We start from the raw sequence: 26,406 nt of genomic DNA, 5'->3' as shown, positions 1-26,406 counted from the left end.
CTACTTCTAATGACATTGGTGCTTTAAATCAGGGGCGTAGATTTGGTTTTGGCATTGGTGGGGATGGATGATTCAACCACCGAACCCTGCCCTGTTTGTTTTTTTTTCCTTTTTGTCTTTGCTTCTTGATAAAAAAAAAGGAGAAATATACTTGTCTGCATATGCTATTCTACATGCTTTTAAACTATTTAAGTGTGCCTATGCCAAGAGGCACACTTATTACTATTCGTCGGATTTATTCTTCTTCTTATTATTATTATTCTCAAGCGTGAGGCGAGGCAACCACCGATCGACTGGTGGTGGCTAACGCAGAGCTCAATCGTGGATCAGGGAAACCGAAGGCAGGAGAAGCAGGCTGGTTGGAGCGTGAGGTGAACTGAATTTCAGGTAAGAAGTTATGACCTGCAGTCTATTTGGGTCAGATATAAACCGAGTTTAGGTGTAGTTTATTTTCGTTGTGCCGACTTTGTACAATCAGTTACAATAACTCATACTGCGTGCTAGCTAGCACGACGGAGTTTCTATACAGCTGTGTGCGCGCTAAGTTACTGATGTGGAACTTTATGACAGCCTCCCTGTCATTCTCTAGCCTGTTGAAACTTCAATCACGAAACTGATCAACGAGCTGCTTTTCGCTCTTGTTTATCGCGCTAAACAACAGCAGCACGTTTAAGCTTGATCAGCTGTTGTTAGAATTCATTTGATTTTAATTTCTAGTATCAGCTGATGTTTGCTGGAGCCACAGCTGTAAAAATGGCTGATGTCCTTCCTGAATCATCAGAGCTGAACTGGTGATGGAGAAACAGGTTTACCCTTTAGGTGACATGAATGAGTTGAAGGGAAGTTATGAACTATTTCTGAGAGACAAATAAACACCAAGCTCCTTTTTTGTGTAGCTGACAGCTGGTAACTGTGCAGGGGCGGATCTAGCAAAGCTTTTGCCAGGGGGCCAGGTAGGGCATTAACAGAGAAAGGTGGACACAAAGATATACTTTTCTTTCTTACTCTCATATAAAATATTTAGCTTTTATTAAATAGTTATCTGAATCTTACAACCAAAGTTTGTATAATAATACACAAGATTGGCTGTAGAGCATTGTTATTCATTCAGAACACTGTGTAAAAATAACAAAAAGTGAATGCAAACGTGCATAAATATTTATTTTACGTGTTTGATGTGTGTGGCGGGGCGTGGTCTGCAGGGGAGGTGGACCCACCTGAGCGGCACCTGCAATCACGCCTCTCGGGCGTAGTCTGTGCTCTCTCGGCTGCTTTTTGGGTGTGTGTGAGTTGAAAAGCTACAGCCGGCTGTGTGGGTACACCAACCATGTGTGAAAAGTGGTCCATAACGTAATGCTTCAAAGCGTGTTCATGCAAACATTGTCGGGTCTGCCGTGGTTCAATGGGACTTCTGCTCATGAACCTGTGTGCACAGCGTCTGCAAATTGGCGCTGTACGAAGTCACCTCATCTTTACACAAAACTGTAAGCTGTCATCTGTGAAGCGTGAGCGGTGTTTGTTTTTACCATAGTTCATGGTGGAGAATGGCTGCTCTTCTGAGTTTTGCCCTAAGCAGCTGTATGAATGGCAAACTACACTGATTAGCAGCGGCATAGGCACAATTAAAATTTCTTCAGAAATTTTCTCTTTCTAGTTAAAATTACAATTCATAGTTTTATATGTGAATTATATAATGTTAAATTACTATTAAACAAATGACTGACTAAGTATTTTAGGCTTTAGTTTACTTCAGCCATATTCCATATAAATCAGGTATCATACAAAAATAAAATTGCTTCAAATACAGTCATGACAATAAAAGAATATGACTTTAAGGACTTAACAACATTACTTCAGTTATAGTACACCAACATCTCTGATACATTAGCACTAAGGGAACACTGAATGACCTGCTGGTTTTTGTCCATAAAACTACTCATCTAAGATTACCACAAAGTAAAAGATCTCTCAGCAAAATTCTGCAACATTTTAGGCACTGTTGCCCCGATCAAATCAGTGAGCTGGGATTTTTTATTCTAAACATGAACTACTGTTACAGCAACAGACATGGACTACTGGTGCCCCACACAACAACTCAATCTCCACTATGTGAAGCAGCCAAACACATGCCTTCTCCTCTCGTTAACTGAGATAAACTGCTGGCATATTGGTTTTCCATCTATACTGTCCAGTCTCTCCTGGTGGACATGGCATACAGCAGCATTGTTTAATCTCATTTGAGTCATTGTTGACCTTAGCCATGTTTTTAGTCTTCTGAGAGCACTGAAGCTTCTTTCAGCCTCAGTACCTGTGTTTTATCCTCAGATTAAAATTATTATTATGTGCTTGATGTGTCTCACCTTTGGCCCTGGCTCTTCCCCTCTGACTGCACTAGGACATATTGCCACCTAATAAAATAACACATTGATTCGTGCCATATAAAAAGTGAGACATGTCAATTCAGATTCTTTGTCAAATGTACACTAATGAATCAATTTATATCAGCAGCCTAACAATTGTCATGATAATAAATACTAGTTAATCTATAGCACCAAATCATCAGTCAGTCACCTGTGACCTTGCCTCTTCACCTCTGTCCGAGCTACAACATGGCAGAGCTGCCTCTGTCACCTGATCAATAACAGTGAGACATTCCAAATACATGCAGTCACACATGTGCTTCAAATACAGTCATGAACCACCAAGTCATCATCCAATTCCACCGGTGATCTTGTATCACCATTACTCTCTGAGCTTTGTGTTGGTTCTTCTGTCACCTGACAAATAGGACATACATGACAATAAGAATAAAATGTGTAGCTGCTTCAGTGCTTCTGTCAAATTGTGCAGACCTTGACTCATCAGTAATGTTTGTAGGGTGAGTGCATTTTTAAAACAATTTGTGCAAACTGCACTACAAGGTGGAATATTTGCAAAATCATGACTACCTCATGATATTTTGTCTCAAAAATTAACCCTATGAATATGTCAGTACCATTAGGATGAAATTATTGTGTCACCAACATTTTAAAGTTAGACATATAATTTTAACAGCCTCTGTAAACTAATATCCTGGGTTGCTCGAGGCTCCGTTTTCTCTGACAGCTTCAATCAAAATTAGAAATGCTACTCTGAGACTGAGATAACTAATAGTGCTGCCTGTTGTGCAGTTAGTTTCCAAAACACGTTATTCATGGTTACATACAATTTTAGACTGATGTGGGCCAAAGCCTAGCATAGCCTGTAACGTTATTATGACGGACACATTTTATGAGTGAACTTGGCTTTAAGTGACTTACAGGTTTCTTTGAAAAATACTTTCTTATATTCCTGCCTACATGTTGTTGGAAACTGGAGAGGAGGTATACAAGAGCTAACATTAATGCAGACAACATCAGCGTGATCTTAACCTGTGTGTGGCGTATATATTCATATAATTCTTTTCTGTCTTTCTTTAAACTCAACAGCAGATCAACCAAAGGCCCAAATAACTTCTGACATGAGAGACCTTCCAGTAGGGGGCAGTGTGACCCTGACCTGCTCTGTGAACGCATCATCATCATCATCTGGATGGAAATACTACTGGTACAGAGATGAGAAATCCTCTGAAGCCCTGACCACACAAGATGCAGTTTTCCACTCAAATGGACAAATCAGTGTCTCACAGGAAGGACTCTACAGGTGCAGAGGAGGAAGAGGAAACCCAGTTTACTACACAGAGTACAGCCAGTCAGTCAGGATTGATCACAGGGGTGAGTTTTTTTTATTCTTCTAGGAACCCAAAATGTGATAGATAAGATAATTATCAGATGTGAGACTCGTGTCTTCTCCATGGATGCAAAACATCCAAAGAAAAATAACTTCAGGAAGTTAAATATGCTTTTTAAACCCATGATGGAGTCTACAGGTGTAAAGGGAGAGTGCAGACAAGTGTTCAACAGATTGGAGTGATCACTTCAATTTGTCACTATTCATTATGTTCTTTATACAAAATTTAGAATACATGAAGACATGAATCTAATTCTATGCTCGCCCATTATCTACCGTATGATTATCATTACTAATAAAAATTCACACTGTCTGTAGACAAACGTAATTGTTCTTCTGAGCTGAAACATTTTTAGGCTGTTTATTAGCACATAGCCAGCTTTACAGTATAAATACAAAGTGATGAAAAGAAATACAAACTTTTGTCTCTGTAAAACTGACATTATGTTTTTGAATGAGTAAACTATTCACACAATAGATCACCACTCACCTGAATCAAAATATGCTGTTGGGTTAAAGATCTCTGCTCAAGTTACAATATGAACAGGAATGACTATAAATAACATGGATAAAGGAAACTTTTAAATGGTCTTACAGATTGGGGCTGAGTGGTTGTGTACATTTGTTCAAGCTTGAACAGCTCCAGATTAGAAGCTTTCTCATATTATTATCTATAGAAATGACAAACTAATCAAAATAATATGACATATAAGTGATGAACAGGTAATATGATATTCAGAAGTTTCTTTTGTATCACTATTTAGACAAATAATCACCACAGAGAAGGATGACAGTAAAGCAAATTAAATATTTTTCAGTTATTATTAGGAATAGTAATATTGTAAGTAGTATTTATGTTTTAAAATGTTTTCATGTAAATTATGTTGATAATCTGTATAAATACATCTAATTAAAACCTGTTATTATTACAGCAGCACCTGAATCTGAAAGCTCTTCATTTGTCACTCCTTTGATCGTTGGACTCGTTTGTGGAGTTTTACTGATTCTTCTTCTGCTGTTGTGTCGCTTCAAACAATCAAAGGGTGAGACCATTATTAATGAACATCACAGATGTATCCTGAATGCTGCATGTACTATTACTGCACCACAACAGGTTACAATAAAAAAAATGTAACTGTCTTTTCTTACAGATTCATTCTTTGCCAGGTTGGTTAAAATCTCCCCTCTCCAGTACTAGAACTACATCCTATGTTTCTTATTAAATCTACAGTTTTACTACGTTTTTTGTTCTACCAGGACTCGGAGCACAAATCAGAGCTCTGCTATGAACCACATGATCAAGGATGAAGCTCAACACAGTCAACATGCTTCTACTCTCCTTTATTCATCAATTTATTTACTGACAATTTTAAAACTCAAAGTCCAATATATCTGTTTCTAGTTTGCTGATTTAGAAGATGATAAAATCCATACATAAGAATTTCAATTTTTAACCTAACATTGGCTTGTTTTTGTAGGTGATGCTTGTGTTTATGAATCAATCAAAGACCTTCATGACACACAAAATGGTAAAGTAGATACAGTAGCACAGAAGTATGTAGACTGTGATTATTTATGTGTAAACATGGAAGTATAAGAAATCAACTTCACACCACACAGCTAAGAAAAAAAGAAGCTGAATGCTTGGTTCTTCCAGTGTAACACAGGGTCAGTTCAACTTTAAGGAGATCAATCTGTCCTACAAAACGTAAACCACTGTGAATCTGTTTTATGAATCCATCTCATTCCTCCTCACTGATTATTCTCTAGTTTCACTTTTTGCTGGTGTTCCTGTCACTACTAACAGTATGAGACAACAACCAGTAATCAACCTCATGTCTTCATTTTTTTAAATCTTTGCTTATATGCTTATATTTTGTTTGGTTGTTTTTACATTTCAGAGATTATTATTTTTTCTTTATTTTGTTATAGTTTTTTTTTAATGTAATTACGTTTGGTTTTGGTTTTTCCTATGCCAAGTTATGTAATAAACATCATCATTATTATTGTTATTCTAATATTTTAACCTAGAAGAATTATGTGGAATTAATTTCAGCGCTGTTGTCAACAGAAATAAGAGAATAGAAGAAACATTTGAGGAGTCTGTTGATGAGAGCACATTATCTTGTTTTCAAAGGACATAAATGGCATGAACTGTTGCAGGAGTATGAAATGGAAAAGATGGAAAAGTGAAGAGTGATCCCTAAAGTTTGGATTTGAGCTCAGTGGAAGGGTCGTGCTGAGCAGGGATGAAGGAGGGTTGAGCTGATGTGACACTAAAACGAGGGCTAACAGGTTTTCATAGAAAGACAAATGTTTTTAAACATGACAGAAACATTTGATCTTTAATAGACCTTCAACAGGTTTATGTGATCAGTGAGGTGTCGACTGACAGAGATATAAATGTAATCAAACTTAACACGCTTCACGCTTTTTTATCCTGATCATCTGTCCATCTTCTTTCAGATGACAGTGTGTTGTATGCACAGGTCTCCCACGATAGAGCTAAAACCGAGAAAGACAACGGTGAGTAAAGTAATATAATATGTACCTTTTTGTTTTGTTTTTTATGTAGCAAGCAATCATCATTGACTACATCATTATTTCATCATTTTAAGCAATGATTTTGGTTAGATATCATTGTATTATAGAGTCACTGACCTTAATAACCAGGGTGGAGGAAGCTTGAAGTGATCTGACACTAAAATCAGAGCCAACATCTGCAGAGAAAGAAACAGGTTTTCAAACATGACAGTAACAGCTTGTAATAAAATCTCACCTTCAATAGAGCTTCAAAACCTCCTTCAGTCATTTCATGTGATGAGTTATCGTAGGTGTTGATTGACAGAAAATATAAAGGAAATTAAAGCTACTCAAGTTTTTTAATGCTGCTCATCTGTCCATCCTCTTTTAGATGACAGTCTGTTGTACGCACAGATCTATTACACTAAAGTAAAACCCAAGAGACACAAAGGTAAGTAAACAACAAGGAAAACTGTATAAATAAATCAAGTTGTCACTTTGAACAAAGAGGTGCTTGAAATCACATTTGACAAATCATTTCTTTATTTGCAGGGAAACCAGCTCCTGCAGCAGCTGATGAAACAGTTTATTCTGAAGTTAAATCACAAACAGCTCTGGGTAACTGTGCAGAAATAAAATATCTTACATGTTGTGATTTGTTGCTGCAACGATGAACTCAAGTAACTTTTAAAGGAAGTAAATTTAGTTCTAAATCACCTTTAATGACTGAATTATGCTGCACTGTTTCTTTCAGATTAATAACAAGATCTGCAAAACCAACTGGATCAGTGACAAAACTGTGTTAATTCCATTACAATTAAAGAGATCATTGGAGGAAATGAGATTATGCACTGTTTTGTGAAACAAATAAAGTCAAACAAACTTTCTTTCATCATAATAGCACCAACTGATGATCTGACTTTAAAACTAGGATGTTTTTTAGACATGGATTTTCATTGAACTGCAAGTGTTTTTACATGTAGATTGCTCAATACATAAATAACAAATAAAAATGCATGCCTGACAATGTTGGAGCATACGAATAATGAGACAATGGTGTCCTGGGGATCTCCTCCAAGATCTGGACCAGGCTCCTGGACAGTCTGAGCTGCAACCTGGCAGCGTCAGATGGAGAGAAGCATGTTGTCCCAGTTGGATTTTGGTCAGGCGAGTGTGGGGGCCAGTCAGTGGTATCAGTTCCTTAATCCTCCAGGAACTGCCTGCATACTCTCAACACATGAGGCTGGGCATCGTCATACCAGGAGGAACCCAGGACCCACAGCACAATAGGGTCTGACAGTGGGTGACAAACTCGTGAGCATGAATTGAACTGGCATCCTAGAGGAGTTGGACATCCTGTATAACCTTTGTAGCATCCAGGGATCATCTCACCCTGCCAGTAACAATGATCACACTAGCCAAATGCAAAAATAGTGAAAAAATAGTCAGAAGAGGTGAGGAGGGAAAAAATGTCAGTGACCTCTACCTGTAAAACAAATCCTGTTTGGGGGGTTGTTTCACTGTTGCCCCTCTAGTGTACCCAGTGTTAACTGCATTTTCTGCTACTTCATCGCGGATAGACGTTTGAGTGATCTGATGTTTTACTCTGATTAAAAATAATTCCTTTAATTTCTTTTGAGCAGTGCATGTTTACAGACGTTTCCTGTGTTGTTTCTAAAATCAGTCAATGTGTATGATAAGCATACATGTTTCTTTTCCCCTGGATGAATTAAGCATCACTTGACATTTTTCTATAAAGTTGATTTTCTTCTTTTAACAGCTTTAGGAAAAGATGGCAAATGGCCTGTATTTGTATAGCGCTTTTACTAGTCCCTAAGGACCCCAAAGCGCTGTACACAACCAGTCATTCACACACTGGTGATGGCAGCTACATCGTAGCCACAGCTGCCCTGGGGCGCACTGACAGAGGCGAGGCTGCCGGACACTGGCGCCACCGGGTCCTCTGACCACTAGTAGGCAACGGGTGAAGTGTCTTGCCCAAGGACACAACGACCGAGACTGTCCAAGCCGGGGCTCGAACCGGCAACTTTCCGATTACAAGGCGAACTCCCAACTCTTGAGCCACAATCGCCCCAATCGCCCATGTTTAAAGATCAACTTTAAATTTTATTTTATGTAAGCTGCTTGGAGAGAGCAATTGTGTTATATGAATATGTGTTTCCTATAAGAAAACTCAATCAGTTTGTATGAACTTCATATATTGTTACATCTACAGTCTCATTTGTTGTGTTGGTTGAAAAACATGTTGAAGTTGTTTGCACACTTGGTCTTGTTTCTGCGCTTCATTGCTCCAGATAGATCTAATTCACACATGACTGTTACCATGCACAGGTTTTATTTTCTGTCAGTGTCAGACTTAGTTCTTCCTCTCAGCTGTTACCAGGTGCTTGTTTAAAGCGGACTTTTTATTTTAAGGTGATTATCTTATAAAATAAAGCATTTTGAGGCAGCTATTATTGTGAATTGTTGATAAATAAACAAAATTTATTCAAATTGACTTGAATGCTTGTGTTCTAAAATGGTAAAGTAAGTAAAGTGGTATCAGATCATACATGGCTCAGAGTGGGGAATGTTCATAAACCCCACAGCTGTACACGGAAAGAGAAGGACAGAAATAAAAACGTTATGTACAGTCTGACTACAGGATTTACTCTACTGTTAAAAATTGGAGCCTAGATATTGATTTTCAGAGGTAACCAACAAATACACAGATTACTGTCTTGCAACTGCTGATGCCTTGGGTGTTGATGAGGGTACTTGTTCATCAAACAGACTCAGTGATACAGTATTTATTTGTTTGTTTATTTGTTCAGTTTTACAACAAAAACATCATCTGGTTATTCTATAAATATAGAAAGATTGTCTTTTTCTTGGCTGTAAAAAAAAAGCAGCAGGATTGTGAAAGTGTTTAGACAGCAGATATGATGAATCAAAGGTAATAGATAAAAACATTAATAATTACACTACATCAATTTAAAATTATAATAATATTCTAATGAAGTTTTGACTGTCTCAGCTTAGAAAGAACACCCAATAAGTTATTTCACTCAGTAACTGAAGTAGACGTGTGACTTCTGTTTTCAATAACTTTCATAGGGTAAAAGCCCTTTGATTACTTTATCATTTCTTACTGGTCTTCTCAGGAATATCCTGTTCTTTTTGTGCAACTACAAAATGCCCAGTGTGAGTCATCTACTCATACATCCATTTGCTGTAGATTAAAATTTCCATATTCTTCACTCACAGAGGGGTGTACCCTGGAGAGGTCACCAGTCTATCAGAGGGTCAACAGAGTAGGAAGGAGAAAATCACACCTCCAGCCAAAATCAAATCACTGATTGACCTAGCATGCATATGTTTGGAAGAAGCAGACGTACCCTGACTGAACCCACACAGGTATAGAAAGAGCCAGTGCAGACTCTAATGCAGCAGTGCCACTGTCAAGTTAAATGCTGTTATTCTCTGACATGAATACCTTGTCTTCCATGTAGTTCCATGGTAACATGGTTCTGCCAGATAAACCCAACAGTTTCCTGTCATGATCCCTGAGTTTCTCTCGTGATGGCCTGCCTTTTGTCTCTTTCTCTCTCTCTCCTGTTGGTGTTTGTGGACATGTGTTACCTCCCTTCAGAGGAAGCTCCACTCATTTTCTCTGCTGCCCCATTGGCTGCTCTCCTGTAGAGGATCAGCTGATCAGATTCACCTGCTTCTCCATTTCTAATCAAGCTGAGTATTAAGACGGAAGCAGATACTCAGTTGTTGCCATATTATTGCTACAGTGATGTACGTGCTCTGCTTCTGTCTTATATGAGTTTTTGTTTGTCTTTCAGTGGAATAATCAGTCTCTCTGTGTGTATTGAGCCCCGTGAGTTTAAAACAATAGTGCATGTTTGCCCTTGGAAAGCCTGCAATACTTTCACCGCCACTCCCAAATATCTAATGCACGGATGTCAAACTCCAGTCGTCCTGTCCTGAAACATTTCCATGTGTCCCTGCTGCAGCACACCTGAATAAAATTAATAAGTCATTAGCAAGAGACTATAGAACATGCTGGCAATTCAGGGGTGGTAATTCAGCCATTTGATTCATGTCACAGCAGCTCATGAGTGAATGAATGTGGTGCAATAAAATTGCTTTAAGAAGTAAATTATTCCAAACAATTACATTTATTTAAATTTACTTAAGTAGGGTTAGGGCACAGGTGTCAAAGTCCAGGCCTCGAGGGCCGGTGTCCTGCAACACAGCTGATTCAAGTGGCTAAATGACCTCCTCAACATGTCCTGAAGTTCTCCAGAGGCCTGGTGATGAACTAATCATTTGATTCAGGTGTGTTGACCCAGGGTGAGATCTAAAACCTGCAGGACTTGGGTCCTCGAGGCCTGGAGTTCGAAACCCCTGGGTTAGGGGTTGTAACCTAAGCACGCAGTCGAGTTCAATAATCTCTTGCTAATGACCTACTAATTTTATTCAGGCGTATTGCAGCAGGGACACATTTAAAAGTTTCAGAACAGCAGCCCTTGAGGACTGGAGTTTGACACCCCTGCATTAGAGATTCACCAGTTGCTTTGCCTCTGTTTCTATTCACACGTAAACAAACCGGTCTGTGAGTGGGTCTATCATTCTGCTGATCCATGACATCCCCACCAATCTAATATTGTCAGACAGCTAGGGTTAACCTGAAAGCATTATACAGTACACCAAGTGTCTATTCAGCCTAGTTATGGCTTTGCTCCAAGTGTGTTTTTGAAGGGGGAAAAAACCTCAGATTAACAATCTTGTGACCTCAGTAAAGTGCTATCATCAAAGCACATGGTTTTGGGTGAATTGTCAGTGGGAGCTAACAAATAATTGTTAATAACTTTCAGCTTCAAATATAACAACATTTTAAAATACATATTAGAAACATATATGTGAGGAGTAGTCATCACAAATAAATTACTAGATACGGAGGTAGAACCGCAGGCTTGGGTGACTTTAGTATATTATATTCCTTTGATGTTGCATTTTGAGTTTTGTATTTGCTTACTTAAAGATTTTATTACTAGTTAGTTTAATTGAATTTATATTCTCAGGACTTAGTTTTAGTTATTTGGGTTCTCTTCCTGATATAGTTTGTTATATTTTGTTCCAAGGGCGTAGATTTAGCATGGACGGAAGGGACATGTCCCCACCAATATCCAGCGATTATTGAATTGTCCCCACCAATAATTTGATCTCTTCGAGTAAAGAAAAACAAACCCGATAGAAAGAAAAAAACGATCTGTCAGCGTCTCATTCACCCAGCGGTGCAGAAAGAGTTAAATTACGTTCTCTACTGGAGTCCTACCTCATGTGACAAATATGGCCAATGTGATTGGCTGTGCCTTTCAGGGAGCTCTGTTTAGTTTTAGCAGCGGCAAACCTGCGCTGCGAGGACCTGCAAGGAGGAGAGGAGGATGGCAGCAAAGAGGAAGAACCTGGATATAAGAAAGTATTTTTTAAAGAAACCTGTAAGTCACTTAAAGTCAAGTTCACTCATAAAATGTGTCCGTCATAATAACTTTACAGGCTATGCTAGGCCATACATACATGCCAACCCTCCAGATTTTCCCGGGAGAATCCCGAATTTCATTGTAGCATCCAGGGATGCTACAATCCCGAATTTCATATCCCGGAGCCACCATTCTCCCCAGTTTCTCCCGATTTTCCACCCAGATAACAAAATTGAAAAACCATATCCCAGCTTGGCACTGCCAATTCCAGTTTCCATCAATGGCTACTACTACTGCAGCTACTTAGTTTTAATATTACTCTTATTACTCTTTCTGGGTTGCAAAATAAACTTTTAACATATTTTCAGGCGAGAATGTAGCTGTGTAAACTTCAAATATCTGTGTTATTGTACTTCCATTATAATCAATCAGCTCCCTTTTGTCCACTTAAAATATGTTTACAGAACTATTTTTGCATTTGTTGCAATTTCAGCTGTCCTCTTGGCCAGATTACTCTTAAAAGAGAAATTTTTAAAGTACACAATAATTTTTTTTTTAACTGCATAAATAAAGGATACATAAAAGTCACTGCCAAAAACTGATTGCGGCTTCTACCTTGTTACCGGAATGTTGTTTGTTGCTCAAGATGACTTGATATAATTCATGAGGAATATATTTGACATATGTTTCACATATTATAGATCAACAAGTTATTTATAGCACCGAAATCAGTTTTGGCAGACAATCACTTTTTGGCACAACACCTGGTCCTCAGGTGGACGCAGCCTCTGAATTTGGACACCCCGCCTGTTTCTGGCCGGACAACAATAACGGTGACATTTAAATTATTTTATCTGATAAACAAACATTGTAAAATTCAAGTTTACATATCTATATCTATATATATATAGATATAGATAGATATATATATATATAGATATGTACACCACTCCACACCCCCCCAACAGCCCTTTTAATGTCTCCCTAATTCTGAGGTCTCAAGGTTGGTAAGTATGTGCTAGGCTTTGGCCCACATCAGTCTAAAATTGTATGTAACCGTGACTAACATGTTGCCATGTCAGTAATTTAACATTATATAATTCACATATAAAACTATGAATTGTAGAATATGCTATTCATGCATAGGCAAGTTTTTATTCCTTTTGTTATCAAGAAGCAAAGACAAAAAGGAAAAAAAAAAGAAACAGGCCAGGGTTCGGTGGTTGAATCATCCGTCCCCACCAATGCCAAAACCAAATCTACGCCCTTGTTTTGTTCCTCTTTTTCAGTCATCTTGTTTAAGTCTTGTTACGTTTCTTCTGTGTCAAGTTTTGATGTTTGGAATTTGAGCAAGAAATATTTATCTGTGCCATGTAGTATTCTTGTCCTTAACAGTTAACACTGCATATGTTACAGCTGTACTTTTCTAACCTGCATGCTGCTGTGCATGACATAATGTTGAACATAAAATGTGGTATTTTTGTTTGAGAATTCTGGTCGTGGGATGAGTTTCTCTGACAAACCTGCCACGCAATGGATGACTATGTTGTTCTATTTGTCATTCTGATTTCCCAGTACGTGAAACAACTCATATATTTCAGTATCTTAGTTGTAGTCTTTTAATGCAAAGACCTTTATTCCTCTGTCTTGCATGAAGTAACTATTTTCTAACGTTTCACTCTACACTTCCTCATTTATATATAAAAAAAAACACAACAGCGGACGTTCTATTCACAACCACAGGAGTGTCAGATGCTGTAATACTTTTATAAACCCTGTTGATCTTTAACTGTATGGCATGTTTAATTGCACACATTTCCTGAATGCATTATAAATATATAAAGAAGTTTGTTTGCATATGTATAAAGCTCAGTGTCTGACATGATGTCAAAACCCTGATCTAGCATCACATTGGAAGGTGTGAAAAAGAAGTTGACTTCATCAACCACATGCTAACTGTCAATATCATGGTCTCCTAGTCCTCCTAAACTTCCTGCTCCAAGTTTAGTTTTTCTCCCTATCTCTCTCTCTTCTGTGCATGTGTGTCTGTCTATGGACAGGACCCACTACAGGTTCCTGCCTCTGGCTGAACGCACCTGCAGCAACCTGCCACCCACATCATCTCATCAGGAAGCCACTACATAAGGCGTTAGCTGAGGCTCCTTCTTTTTCTGTTTTTTTAAAAAAAGCATTATTGTTCTAACAATCTGCCCCAGAGAAAATCTACATTCAGGCTTGAATTTATTTGCTACCTCCCGTTTGAACCCCAGATTTTATGTAGTGTAAAACATAAGACAGACAATGATAAATTTTGCCAACCGTTGGTGACACTCTTATAATCTTAAAACACTACGACAAATCATTTTCCCAAACATAATCATCTGAGCAGTTACAATTTAGTTTCAGAAGCAGGGATCATATATAATGTCAGCTCTGCATACTGTTAACAGTAAAACAGGAAGTGTCAGCAGTTAAAAATAAGATCTGTCATCAGTGTCCTCATGTAGGGCTAAAAGAGAAGTAGCAGTGAAGGGCTGAACACAGAAAACAAGGTTGCAGAAAGCCTTTACTCCCATAATCAGGTGAAATATTACTGTTTTCTCACATTCTCTGTTTCTCACTTTGTTTCAGCGTTTCTGTTGTCAGTAACAGTGACAGACTTTCAGCACTCAGTGTGAGGATGGGGCTCACTGCGCTCAGTGTGCTGTGCTTATTCTGTGAGTATAAGTAACTTCCTTTGTTTGCCTGATAAAGACTGAACTATATTGAGTGCTAAATGTTTGTCCAACTATTGATGCTAATGGTAAAATTCTATTCATTAAAAAGGCTTTTATTTGCGACATGTGACCACTGATGATTGAATGATGTGAATCTTTCTTACAGTGCTGAATATTACCCTCTGCTGTGGAGACGCTCAAGGTAACTGAACAGCTTTCTTCCTTTTTTATTTTTCTATGGATTTATGTGTAAATAACATTTTTTTTCTTCATTTTTACACATTATTTTCTGTTGTAAATACATTAATAATTGCCTGTAAAGTGAGAAATCGTCCTCTTCATGAAAGCAAAACCTGATCTGAACTTTTTCTGTGTATTTATTGAAATTTAGATGCTGAGCTGAGTCTTAAACCAAACGTGTCCCATTTATTTGCTGGAGAGTCTGTAACCTTCATCTGTGACATGAGAGAGGGAAATGCCACTGACTGGCTTTACAAATTCAACTGGAATGATCAAGAAATGGTCCACTTCACTAAAAGTAGCTCCTACTCACTTTACCTGACAGCAGAGCTGAGTGGGAATTATCAATGTATTGGTCGCCGCAATGGCTTGACAGATTTTACAAAACAGAGTAATAACCTGACTCTGTCCATATCAGGTAAGCTACTGTATCATATTTATTAGAGTTTCAATTTATGTTATTCCAAAGTTTCTGTTTTGTATTTTTCTTTTATTCTTGTTGATGTAATGATCTCTGCACAGCAGGGCGTGGAGAGTAACATTAAGCAGAAATTTCCTGCTAAGTTACAAACTCAGAGTCGACCTGTTAAGGCTGCAAAACAGCAGGAAGTAAATATATAAAGTAAGATGCTTTTAGCTGAGTGTTGTGACAACTGGTGAAGATGACACCAAATTAGGAAGCAGTGTGAACTTTAGTGCATGAGATACAGGATAGTATATGTTATATATAGTATGATATGAGAGAAGTGAGAAGAATTGGTCACATGAGATGCTGCCTTGATGAATTACTTCACAGCCTTTTATTCTACATATTATGAGAAATTGTTAAATTTGAGCTTTTCCCCCCAAAAATGTGTTAATAACAAAAACAACATATTCTAAATCAAACAGCACTCAGACCCACGGCGACTATAACAGCAGACAAGACAACTATTCCAGTGGGGGGCTCGGTGACACTGACCTGCTCTGTTCAGGGCTCTGCTGGCTGGACATATGATTGGTTCAGACAAATCCCAGATTCTCGTGAAGTAGCAATTAATACGAACAGTTTGCAGAACTTCATTAGTGTCTCAGACGAAGGCATCTATCAGTGCAGAGGAAGAAGAGGAAACCCAGTTTTCTTCACAAACCTCAGCAAAGTGTATCACAGTCAGAAAACATGTGAGTTTAATAACTTTTTGTAAGAAATAAAAGAACAAACATTTATGATGACCAAACTTTTCTGTATTAATTCATGTTTGGTATGAAAAGTGTCCAACAGGGCCTTTGTGACTCTGCAACAGAACTGGACTCAGATATTCAGCGGTGAGATGATCACCATCAAATGTGAGATCCAAGGAGGAGAAAACACTGAGTGGCAGTATGAATGGAGAACAACAAGCTCAAAAACACCTCCCACACACAGTGAATACAACATCAGCAGGGCTTCATTTTCCTACAACGGGCAATATTGGTGTAAAGGTAGAAGAGACTTGTTCTTCTCAACAGCTTGGAGTGATGCTTTTACACTAAAAGTCTGTAAGTAAAATCATCTTTGAGTTTTTTTATCTACTCTTTTTCATCTGACAAACTATAGTAAAACATCTTTATTTTACTCTAACAAACAGCAAATAAACCCAGACCCACAATTACTGCTGAGAGAAGAACTATACCAGCTGGAGGCAATGCAACACTCAGCTGCTCTGTGGGGAGCTACAATGAGTGGAAATACTTCTGGTTCAGACGCGCCTCAGTCTTTACAGAAATTCAGGTGATTAGAAACGAAGAACCAGATCAAATGATCACTGTCACACAGGGAGGTATCTACTACTGCAAGGGAGGGAGAGGAAACCCAGTTTTCTTCACAGAGGACAGTGATCCAATCACTATTGAAAAAAGAGGTGAGTTTAAGCGTTTTCATTTGGATTTACATGGGATGCAGAAATATTTAAAACTGGACCAATTAGATTTTTGTTTTTGTAAACAGTTTCCAGCAAAGCAGTTGTGTCCCTGGAGCCCAGCTGGCCTCTGATATTCAGTGGTGAGAAGATCACTGTTAGATGTCGGATTTCTTTAGGTAGACGCACTGAGTGGGAGTATGAGTGGAGCAAACCCGACTCAAGCACAGTTCTGACAAATAATGCATCCATCAATCTTAATGCATCTGTGATCAGCAGTGGAAGCTACAGGTGTATGGGTAAAAACAAACAGGAGCTGTACTCTGTGACAGAGTGGAGTGATGTCATCACACTGACAGTCTCTGGTAAGAAAGTTTCATTTTGTTATACCTATATAAGGCACAAGGGTAACGATTTATAGTTTATATTACAACTACATAGTATGAGTTATCACTAAGTTATTGGTGCATGATTGATCATTTATAAAACCTTATGGCATAATAAACATTACAACTAATAATGATGAAATCATTATTCTTCATTAACGGGTCATAGCATGTTTAATGACAACATTTTCATTGTTTATAAATGACTGTTTTGTAAATTAAGCATTTCATCAAGTATAAAACACTTAGAACTAATAGCAGTAGCATTATGTCAAAAGTGTGTGTTATGTGTAAGTAAAAAAAGTATTCAGGTGCACATTTATGCATGTAAGGATTCATTTATTATCAACTAGTAAGAGAGCGAGTGCTTCCTCATAAAGTATTTTCAAATGAAAAGTTTAAGATCATTAAAATCTCATGAAAACAAAGATGCTGTTAAAGAATTTATGTGAATTTGATAAGCTGAGCAATACTATTTAATTTGAGAACCAGGAAACAGAAGGTAAAACAGCATCATGGTCTGAAATACATGTGTCATAAATCTGTGTGGGACAGAAGGTCTGGTGTGTGTGTCCCTTTACCTGTGTTGGTCAAGTCACTGAGTAAGTGAGGTTAAATCTTTCAACAAGATGAAGACATTATTATTATTATGTTATTATCTCATGAATATTAAAACCACCAACAATTTAAAGTGATCATAATTCAGTGTTATTTCACCCACAAACTCTACAAATTCTATTTAAAAAATCTTAGTGGTAGGTCAAAGTGCACAGTACAGTATAAATGTCGACATTGGAAACTGGATTTGAAAACAGTTGCTAACCCCCACCTCTGCCAGTAGTGCAAAGGGAGCTGAAAACAGACATGAGGAAGTAGTTGTAAGAATAGGCTGGACTCACCAGCACTAAGACAAGCATCTGTCAGAAACATAAAATCCTGTGAGGTGAAGAATTCATTTAACAGAAAAGCCTTGTTTGTTAATGATCTAGCATCAATAAAAGTCAAATGAAATATCCTCTCCTCATGTTGTAGCGGGGCGCCTTAGTGGGCGAAGATTCCCATAATCTTCATTTGCCTTGGAAGAAGAGTCTCCACTGACAAGTTCAGTAGAGCCGGATAGACAGGTTAGATCCACCGAAGCTCCAGTTATAGCAGAGAAGATGGAGAAGACTGAAGGAATACTTTGAAGAACTCATGAATGTAGAAAATAAGAGAGAGGATGGAAACAAGGGTGAACTGTAGAGCTGTAGTGACAGCGATGAGACTGATGAGCCATAACATGAAAATATGGGAAACACTTGTTGAAGCTAAGTTGAGAAGGGCGGTGATGATTAGTAAGCAAGCAGGATGGAGTCATGGCTAGAAGAGCATTGCAGATGTGATATTTGCTTTGAGAATATTGATGAAAAGGGTAGAGAACGTCAGAATTAAATGCAATTCAATTTAATATAAATTTGAACAATACTGGGAGATTAAATTAACATAATTATACAATTAAAAAGGACTTTGGAGAATTATCTTCAATATGTAACTCTTAAAAAATGCAGTGTCTTGGGGCACCCTCATATTTATTTCCACTTGAAATCTCACACAGATGTATCACATCAGGTGTACATGATTAGAACATGTGACTCAGCATTTGTAATGAAGCTTTCCCTGTTTAAACCTTTACACATTCAGTTTGCTGTGCTCCTGACTGTTGAAGTGAGAGTGAACACAATGAGATGTGAAGATATATATACTGTATATATATATTGTTGGTTATTCACCTGCTGTTTCTTCTACCAAAATAAATAATAACAAAATTAGACTTTGATATGTGAATATTCCTTATTAAGAACTGAATATTCAATGTGCGGTCCTAATTTTTTCATAACAGTGCATTTGTTACCAACAGATGACTGCAAAAATAAACAGAGTTTGACAAAAGCATATAACTGCAAATGTTAATATTTCATATATGTGATGCAAACATACATACTTGGTAAAGGCTTAGTGCTACTGAATAAGGCTACATTCACACTCCAGGCGAAAGTGCATCAAATCCGATTTTTTTGACCCTATACGACCCATATCCGATCATGGTATGACAGTGTGAACGGCACAAATGTGATATTTTCAAATCAGATCTGGGTCACTTTCATATGTGGTACTGAATCCGATACATATCCGATGTTTTAGAAAGCGACTGCTGTTTGAACGGTCATGTTGCATTAAATCCGTCTTTTACGTCACTGACACAGACAGACGCCAATTATCAGCGCCGGAGAAGCGCCTGAGAAGACATCGCGAACACTTCCTGGCCATCCAGTGTAGATGTCAGTGAAACTGTTGGGAAGACAACGTTGTAGAAATGTGAACATTTTATTTGTTCTCTATAATCTGCAGATTCTGACAGAAATCTGCAACTATCCTTTGAAGCACCGCTCCTCTCTAAAACAGCAATAAGGATCATTATTAGGCCATATGTAAATAACAAAATAACTTTATAACTTAACGCAAAATTGGGAAACATAAAGTCTGAAACAAGTCTTTATATTTAGGGCCATCAGTCAAACAATACTGTTTGGTCTGGGTCTAAACAGAGCTGCGTTGTGTGACGCTCTTTTTTCGCATGCGGGCCGCTTTGAGCGTTCACACTAGAGCGCGTTTGCTGTCACATTTTATTTGTAGTGTGAACAAGCAGACAAAAAAATCGGATTTGATCAAAAAATCGGAATTGAGCGTTAAGACCTGCAGTGTGAACGTAGCCTAAAATATACTATGTATCGTTTAAGAATTATTTGTAAAATTGTAATTGTCTCTAAAAGCAAAGGGGCAGTAATTGTTTTACTGTAATTTTATTGTACATTTTTTTTTAAAATTAAACAGGAAACAGACCAAAGGCCAGCATCAGTGCTGACAGTAGAGTCCTTCCAGAAGGTGATGCAGTCACCCTGACCTGCTCTGTGACACCATCTACTCCTGGTTGGAGTTACTACTGGTACAGAGGCAAGAAAACCTCAGAACCACTGACGATGGCAGAAGTTGTTCTCCACTCTGATGGACAAATCGGTGTATCACAGGAAGGAGACTATTGGTGCAGAGGAGGACGAGGCAACCCAGTTTACTACACAGACTACAGTGATGTGATCAGTATTAAGAAAACTGGTGAGTCATGGTGAATGTTTTGTTTTTTAATTGATGGAAGATCTTAAAAAGTCATTTAATTAGTTATTTTTGTTTGTTTTTTATTATCTGTTTAACAGTTAGAAACAGGCCTGCTGTGACTCTGCATCCAAACTGGCCTGAGGTATACAGCAGAGAGACAATCACTTTGAAATGTGAGATCCCAGGAGAAGACACTGAGTGGGATTATGAGTGGGCAACAAGCAGCTCGCATCAACCTCCAAACCAAAATGAATACAAGATTAACTCTGTTTCTACATCACACCATGGGCACTACTGGTGTAAGGGCAGGATGAGAAGTGCACAACAGAATTCAACAATGTGGAGTGCATCCTTTCAACTAAAGATAGTTTATAGTGAGTGAATTATAAATGTAATGGGAATTTTATGCTTGCATTTATTAACAGGTGAAAGATAATCTGTCATTAAGGATCTTATTCTGATCTGATCTCACTCTGAAAATATAATTTCCCAACAGAACAAAGAATAAATATTTGTGAGTCAGCATTTTAGTGAAATTGAATTCAGAGTTAAGAGACGAAACATTGAGAGAAAATCTTTGTTGAACAGATAAACCCCGTCCTGTCCTCACTGTGTCTCCATCATGGCTGAGTCCTGGAGCCTCAGTAACTCTGAACTGTGAGGTTGAACATCCGTCTGCAGGATGGAGCTTCTACTGGTATAAAGCTGTTCATGATCTGAAAACATACAGCTATGAATATTACATTTATGAGCTGCTACCTGATGGCAGTCGGACTGCACAGGACTCCTACATCATTCATGGACAGACACACACAGCAGGATATGTGTGCAGAGCTGGAAGAGGAGACCCAGAGTATCACACTGATCACAGTCAACCAAAGTTTGTCTGGTCTGCAGGTCAGTATTTTTGCTCCTAATTCAAAAAGATAAAAATAAGTGTTATTATTGCATTCACAGTCTCCAATCTATTGATCTATCAAAAAAATGACAGTTCTTGTTTTTCTACAGATTTAAATTCAGCAGCCTCTCTCACAGTCAGTCCTAACAGTGTGCAGCACTTCATCTATGATTCAGTAACTCTGAATTGTTCTGGAAACTCTTCTCAGTGGAGAATAATGATATTTACTCAGCACGGCTACCTGAGAAAACTCCGGGAATGTGGAAACTGGGGGATAATGACTGAATCCACATGCAACATAGATCTTGACTGGTACCACCGGTATCACCGGTATCCTGTGTACTGGTGTGAGTCTGAATCAGGACAGTTCAGCAATGGAATCAACATCACTTCACGTTGTAGGTCTTTACATCCCTAATTCTAAAGAGTTTTGATGCTGTGTAAAATATAAACAAAGAAAGAAAACAGTATCTATATTTAAGCTTTTAAAATGAGAAAGTGTATAATTGCAAGAAATAAGTCATTTTGAATGTGGTGGCAGCAACACATCACAAAAAAGGGACAGGGCCACGTTTACCACTGTGTAGCATCTCCACTTCTTTTAACAACAGTCTATAAACATCTGGGGACTGTAGAAACCAGCTGCTGGACCTTTGGGAGAGCAATATTATCCCATAGTTTTCTGATAGAGGATTATATCTGCTCAACAATCCTGGGTCTTCTTTGTCATGTTTTTTATTTCGTGATACACAAATTGTTTTCAAATGGTGAAAGACTGAGACTCCAGGCAGCCCAGTTCAGCTTCTGTACTCTTCCAATATGCAAAGACTTTCATGAAAAAAGTCATCTGGATGAGAGCATATTTTGCTCTAAAATCTCTGTATACTTTTCAACATTAATGGTGCCTTTTCAGATGATCCAAGCAACTCATATTCCATATTCACTAAAGCACCTTAAACCATCAGAGATCCAAACTTTAGAACTGAGTCCTAATAACAACGTGGATGGTCCTTTTCTTTAGTCCAGTGGATGTGGCATTTATGTATTTTAAAAAGAATTTCAAATTTGTATTAATCTGAACAAGAAAACAATTTTCTGCTTTATCTCGGTTTCATTCTAATGAGTTTTGGCCAAAACAAGACACTGAATGATGTTCCCACATGGCCTCTTCTTTGCATGTTAGACCTGTAGCCTGTATTTCTGAATGGCATAGTAACCTTGAAACACTGACTAATCTGCAACATAGACGTGCAAACAGTCAACAGAATACTGTATGTACCACATTAGTTTATATTGCATTAGGAAAAACAATCTATCCTTGCTGCAAGTCATCTTATTACAATGTATATACAGCAGAATAGAACATGTATTTATACAATGTTTGACATGTTTCATTATATGGTTCAATATCTACATTTTAGAAATATATTTTCCACATAACTATGATGATACCAAGAGTTTAGTTTTCCATTAAGTGGCACCAACAAGATTTAAATTCACAGTACAGCCATTGCACACATTGTGCTCATTTCTGAGTTATTTATTTATTTACAAATAAATCCAACACTGCAGAGGATGAAGCAGAAATGTGAGCCCATGATTATAGGTGTGGTAATAGCTTTGTGTCATAACAGTATTCATAATTATGAGAGGATGTAGCCAAAAATGCATCTGAAATCCAGCTTTAACTTAAATGTTCATGCTGTGGTTAAAAGTGTGAGGAAAAATAATACTAATAAAACATAACAAAGAACAGGATTAGAGCTGTTGGTGCCACTGTCTTCATTTACCACACAAGGAGGGAAACAGTAGACTGTATGTTGGTAAGTTCTCTCATATTTTAATGGCTTTTACAGTTACTGGTGTGATCCTGGTGAGCCCTGTCCATCCAGTCAATGAGGGGGACTCTGTTGCTCTTGGCTGCAAGTTGAGGACAGGAAACTTCAATTCCACTGTTGCATTCTACAAAAATGGGAAACTAATTCAAAATGATGACCGAGAAAAGCTAAATATCCCTGCAGTGTCAAAGTCTGATGAAGGCTTCTACAAGTGTGGATATTCAGGGCATGAGTCACCAGAAAGTTGGATGTCAGTAAAAGGTAAGTGTGAATGATACAGTTGTAGACAGAAAAGAAATACCCTGCTGTCTCTGTTTCAAAAGATTTAAACAAAAGGCTCATCAAATAAAACCAGCTGGTCAGTAGTGACAGTCTACAAAATGTAAGTGTGAAAATGAAGAAGATTAAAAGGTTAAAAGAAGGTTAAAATGGTCCTGCCCACGTAAAGTATGCAAACCCTTATTTTGAACTAAAACTGTATTTTATAATTTATATTTTTAGCCACTTTTATAAATTGTTGATTATTTAATCTTCCAGTCATTACTGTGTAACCATTTACCATATTTTCCATCTCCACAGTTTGATGAGATGACTTTCTGATTTAACAAAACATTTACAGACAACCCAGAAAATGCCTGTCAGGTCCAGAGTGTCCTTTGCCCATGATGTATTCAATTGAATGGGCTATATCATTATAGATGAAGCTAATTTTTATTCTTTATCATTATAGGATCCAGATCTTCACTTTCTGTCTCTCTAATCACGGGGCTGGTTAGTGGTGTCTCACTGATTCTCCTGCTGTCCCTGCTGCTCTGTTGTTGGCACAAAAAATCAAAGGGTGAATTTATTTATTTTTATTTATTTCATATATTACCTGCCAGACACTGCCATGATATGGACAATTATTATGTTTTATGTGTAATACTCACCCATTTAATATTATCATTACTGTCTTCTCCATAGGTACACTTTGTATCAGGTTGGTAAAACACTCTTTTCTTGTCTTCAGTGAACAAACACTATGTAACACATTCATTGTAACTTGAACCTGTTTAAAACCTCAGACCAGCCCAGTCTCAGGAAACCAGTCAGACTGCTGCTACAGTTCAAACTATGAGCCAGGATGAAAATCAGCAGCAAACATATTCCTCTCTTCTTCACGGTCAGCCACACACCTGTTACAAAATAAGAGCATTTACTGCTGAACCTTTCTATACTCATGTTCACAGTTTTAATATAGCTGCAAGTTTACTGCACACAGAGTGATTATTTTATCATTGTCTTGATTTTCACTGACCCAAAGGTGACATGAACGTCTATGAGTCATGTAGATCTTCTGAAAACACTGGTACAGTATAAGATATTTCTTTGTTTTTTAAATAACGAGTAGATCAAAATTGTATTTTTACTGAGAAATAAAAATCTAAAATAGTACAATTGTCCTCATTTTAGGTGGACGGACAGATGACTACAGAAATATCTCTCTTCAGCTCAGAAGTGTTGGACAGAGGAGTGAGTACAAAAAATATGAAAAATGTTCAATTGTTATAATATGTTCAATTATAAATGCAAATGTATCATGTAGCCAAAAGCATGTGCACTTCTGAATAAATATATGTTTCAATAAATAACATATTATTTGTATACAGTACTGTTTAAATTTTAACGCCCCCTCAGAGACATGATACCCACATACATTTTCTGTGTCAATGTTACAGGAAAGCGTGATGATCCAGAGGAAACCTCTGACTACCATAATGTAGATCCAAACTCAGCTACAGGTACAAATATTAAATGTACTAAATATTGAGTTTCAGGAATGAAATATGCATCAAACTTTTCTATCATTGGGTTTGAGGGGAGCTTTAATTAGATGTCCTAATGATGAAACTCAGATTTGTAGCCCTTTTAAATGCCTTCAGTACCATTAAACCTGTTCTTCAGTTAGTTTTACTTTATTCTGTTTTCATTTATTTCATTTTATGTGTTTACTTTTGAAGATCCCTAAAGAGAGGCACGACATCAACAAAACGAGAGACGATGGACCACAACATGAAAAAGAAAAACATTCATTCTTAAACTTTTGTTCATTAACATTTTACAGCTGCTGGATATTAAAGTCGAGTCACACCGTGATCCTGTGGGCAAGAGTTGTTAAAGCTAAGTTAAGAAGAGAGGTGACAGTCAGTGATATGGCAGCATGTGGCTTCATGCTGAGAAAGAAGTATAAGGAAGGTCAGAGGGAGCTTCACTGTGTCTTTGTGGATCTAGAGAAAGGATATGGTGCCAAGCGTGTGGGGTACTGCATGAGGATGTCAGGAGTAGCAGAGAAGTATGTGAAGGTGGTGCAGGACATGTATGAGGACAGTGAGACAGCAGTGAGGTGTGTAGCTGTAACTTAGGAGTTCAAGCTGGGGGTGAGATTACATCAGGAATCAGCTCTGAGCCCCTTCTTGTTTGCAGGGGTGATGGACAAGATGGCAGATGAGGTCATGCAGGAGTCTCTGTGGATTATGATGTTTGCAAACAACACGTCACATGATCACCAGTATAAACATGCTCATGAGTATCATGATGAGTAATTCTGTGTGTAGATATGTAAGAAACATCTAAACATGATGAAGTTTTGTAGAAGTGTTTTTAATATGAATGTATTTTATATAATTGTAAAGTGTATTATTGAGTAGTTTTTCAAATTTTACTATATCCCATTTTCTTATTTTGTTTTAATTTCTTTTCTACTAAAATAATAAATGCTAAATTACTTAAACATTGTTGTAGCAAGTGTCATTTCTCTCACTACTTACTCTGTCACAGTAACATTTAAAAATTCCTGTATTTCCAATCAACTTTTTTTTCCAGTCTTAATGACTTAAGTCCCTGAGCTTATACTTCTGCTTTGTGTTTCCCCAAATTATCTCATATTATTTGATTGGATTCATTAGATTACCACACAGGATTGTTTAGAGAAGTTTAGAGAGAGACTCTCCGTGAATCGCTACCTTATCGTGGTGGAGGGGTTTGTGTGTCCCAGGGATCCCAGGGGCTATGTTGTCTGGGGGCTTTTGCCCCCTCGTAGGGTCTCCCATGGCAAATTGGTCCTGGGTGAGGGACCAGACAAAGAGCGATTCAGAAGACCCTTATGAAGAAAACATCGAGGGAACAGTTTACCCTGCCCGGGATAGGGTTACTGGGCCCCGCCCTGGAGCCAGGCCCGGGAGGGTGCCCAAGGGCGGCGTCTGGTGGCGGGCCTTAGTCCATGGGGCCCGGCCGGGCACAGCCTGAAGAGGAGACATGGGCCCATCCTCCCGCAGGCCCACCACCCCAGGAGGCGCCATAGGGGTCGGGTGCATTGTGTGCTGGGCGGCGGCCAGGAGCAGAGGCCCTGGCGGACTGATCCCGGCTGCCAAGACTGGCAATAGGGACATGGAATGTCACCTCTCTGGTGGGAAGGAGCCTGAGTTAGTGCGTGAGGTTGAGAGGTACCGGCTAGATATAGTCGGGCTCACCTCACGCA

At 38.2% G+C, this 26,406-nt stretch overlaps 1 protein-coding gene and 1 long non-coding RNA gene across 2 annotated transcripts; both read left to right on the top strand.

Annotated features, from left to right (window-relative positions):
* The first annotated feature begins 6,841 nt into the window (after positions 1–6,841).
* Positions 6,842–7,125, top strand: LOC120439165. Its single transcript, XR_005612432.1, has 2 exons — positions 6,842–6,909; positions 7,046–7,125. It is a non-coding gene; the product is annotated as an uncharacterized LOC120439165 (long non-coding RNA).
* A 7,203-nt stretch (positions 7,126–14,328) lies between these two features.
* Positions 14,329–25,609, top strand: LOC120433555 (Fc receptor-like protein 5). Its single transcript, XM_039599911.1, has 20 exons — positions 14,329–14,335; positions 14,415–14,500; positions 14,667–14,702; positions 14,892–15,158; positions 15,632–15,901; positions 15,992–16,258; positions 16,348–16,620; positions 16,707–16,982; positions 19,875–20,153; positions 20,252–20,527; positions 20,742–21,050; positions 21,162–21,449; positions 22,908–23,150; positions 23,620–23,727; positions 23,853–23,868; positions 23,954–24,051; positions 24,193–24,237; positions 24,342–24,401; positions 24,608–24,670; positions 24,890–25,609. The coding sequence occupies exons 2-20, from the start codon at positions 14,464–14,466 to the stop codon at positions 24,895–24,897; spliced, it is 3,219 nt and encodes a 1,072-aa protein (XP_039455845.1). The 5' UTR covers positions 14,329–14,335; positions 14,415–14,463; the 3' UTR covers positions 24,898–25,609.
* Positions 25,610–26,406: the final 797 nt, after the last annotated feature.

This window comes from Oreochromis aureus, linkage group 3, assembly GCF_013358895.1.
Source record: "Oreochromis aureus strain Israel breed Guangdong linkage group 3, ZZ_aureus, whole genome shotgun sequence".
NCBI classification, from domain to species: domain Eukaryota; kingdom Metazoa; phylum Chordata; class Actinopteri; order Cichliformes; family Cichlidae; genus Oreochromis; species Oreochromis aureus.
This window is presented reverse-complemented; position numbering and strand designations above follow the sequence as displayed.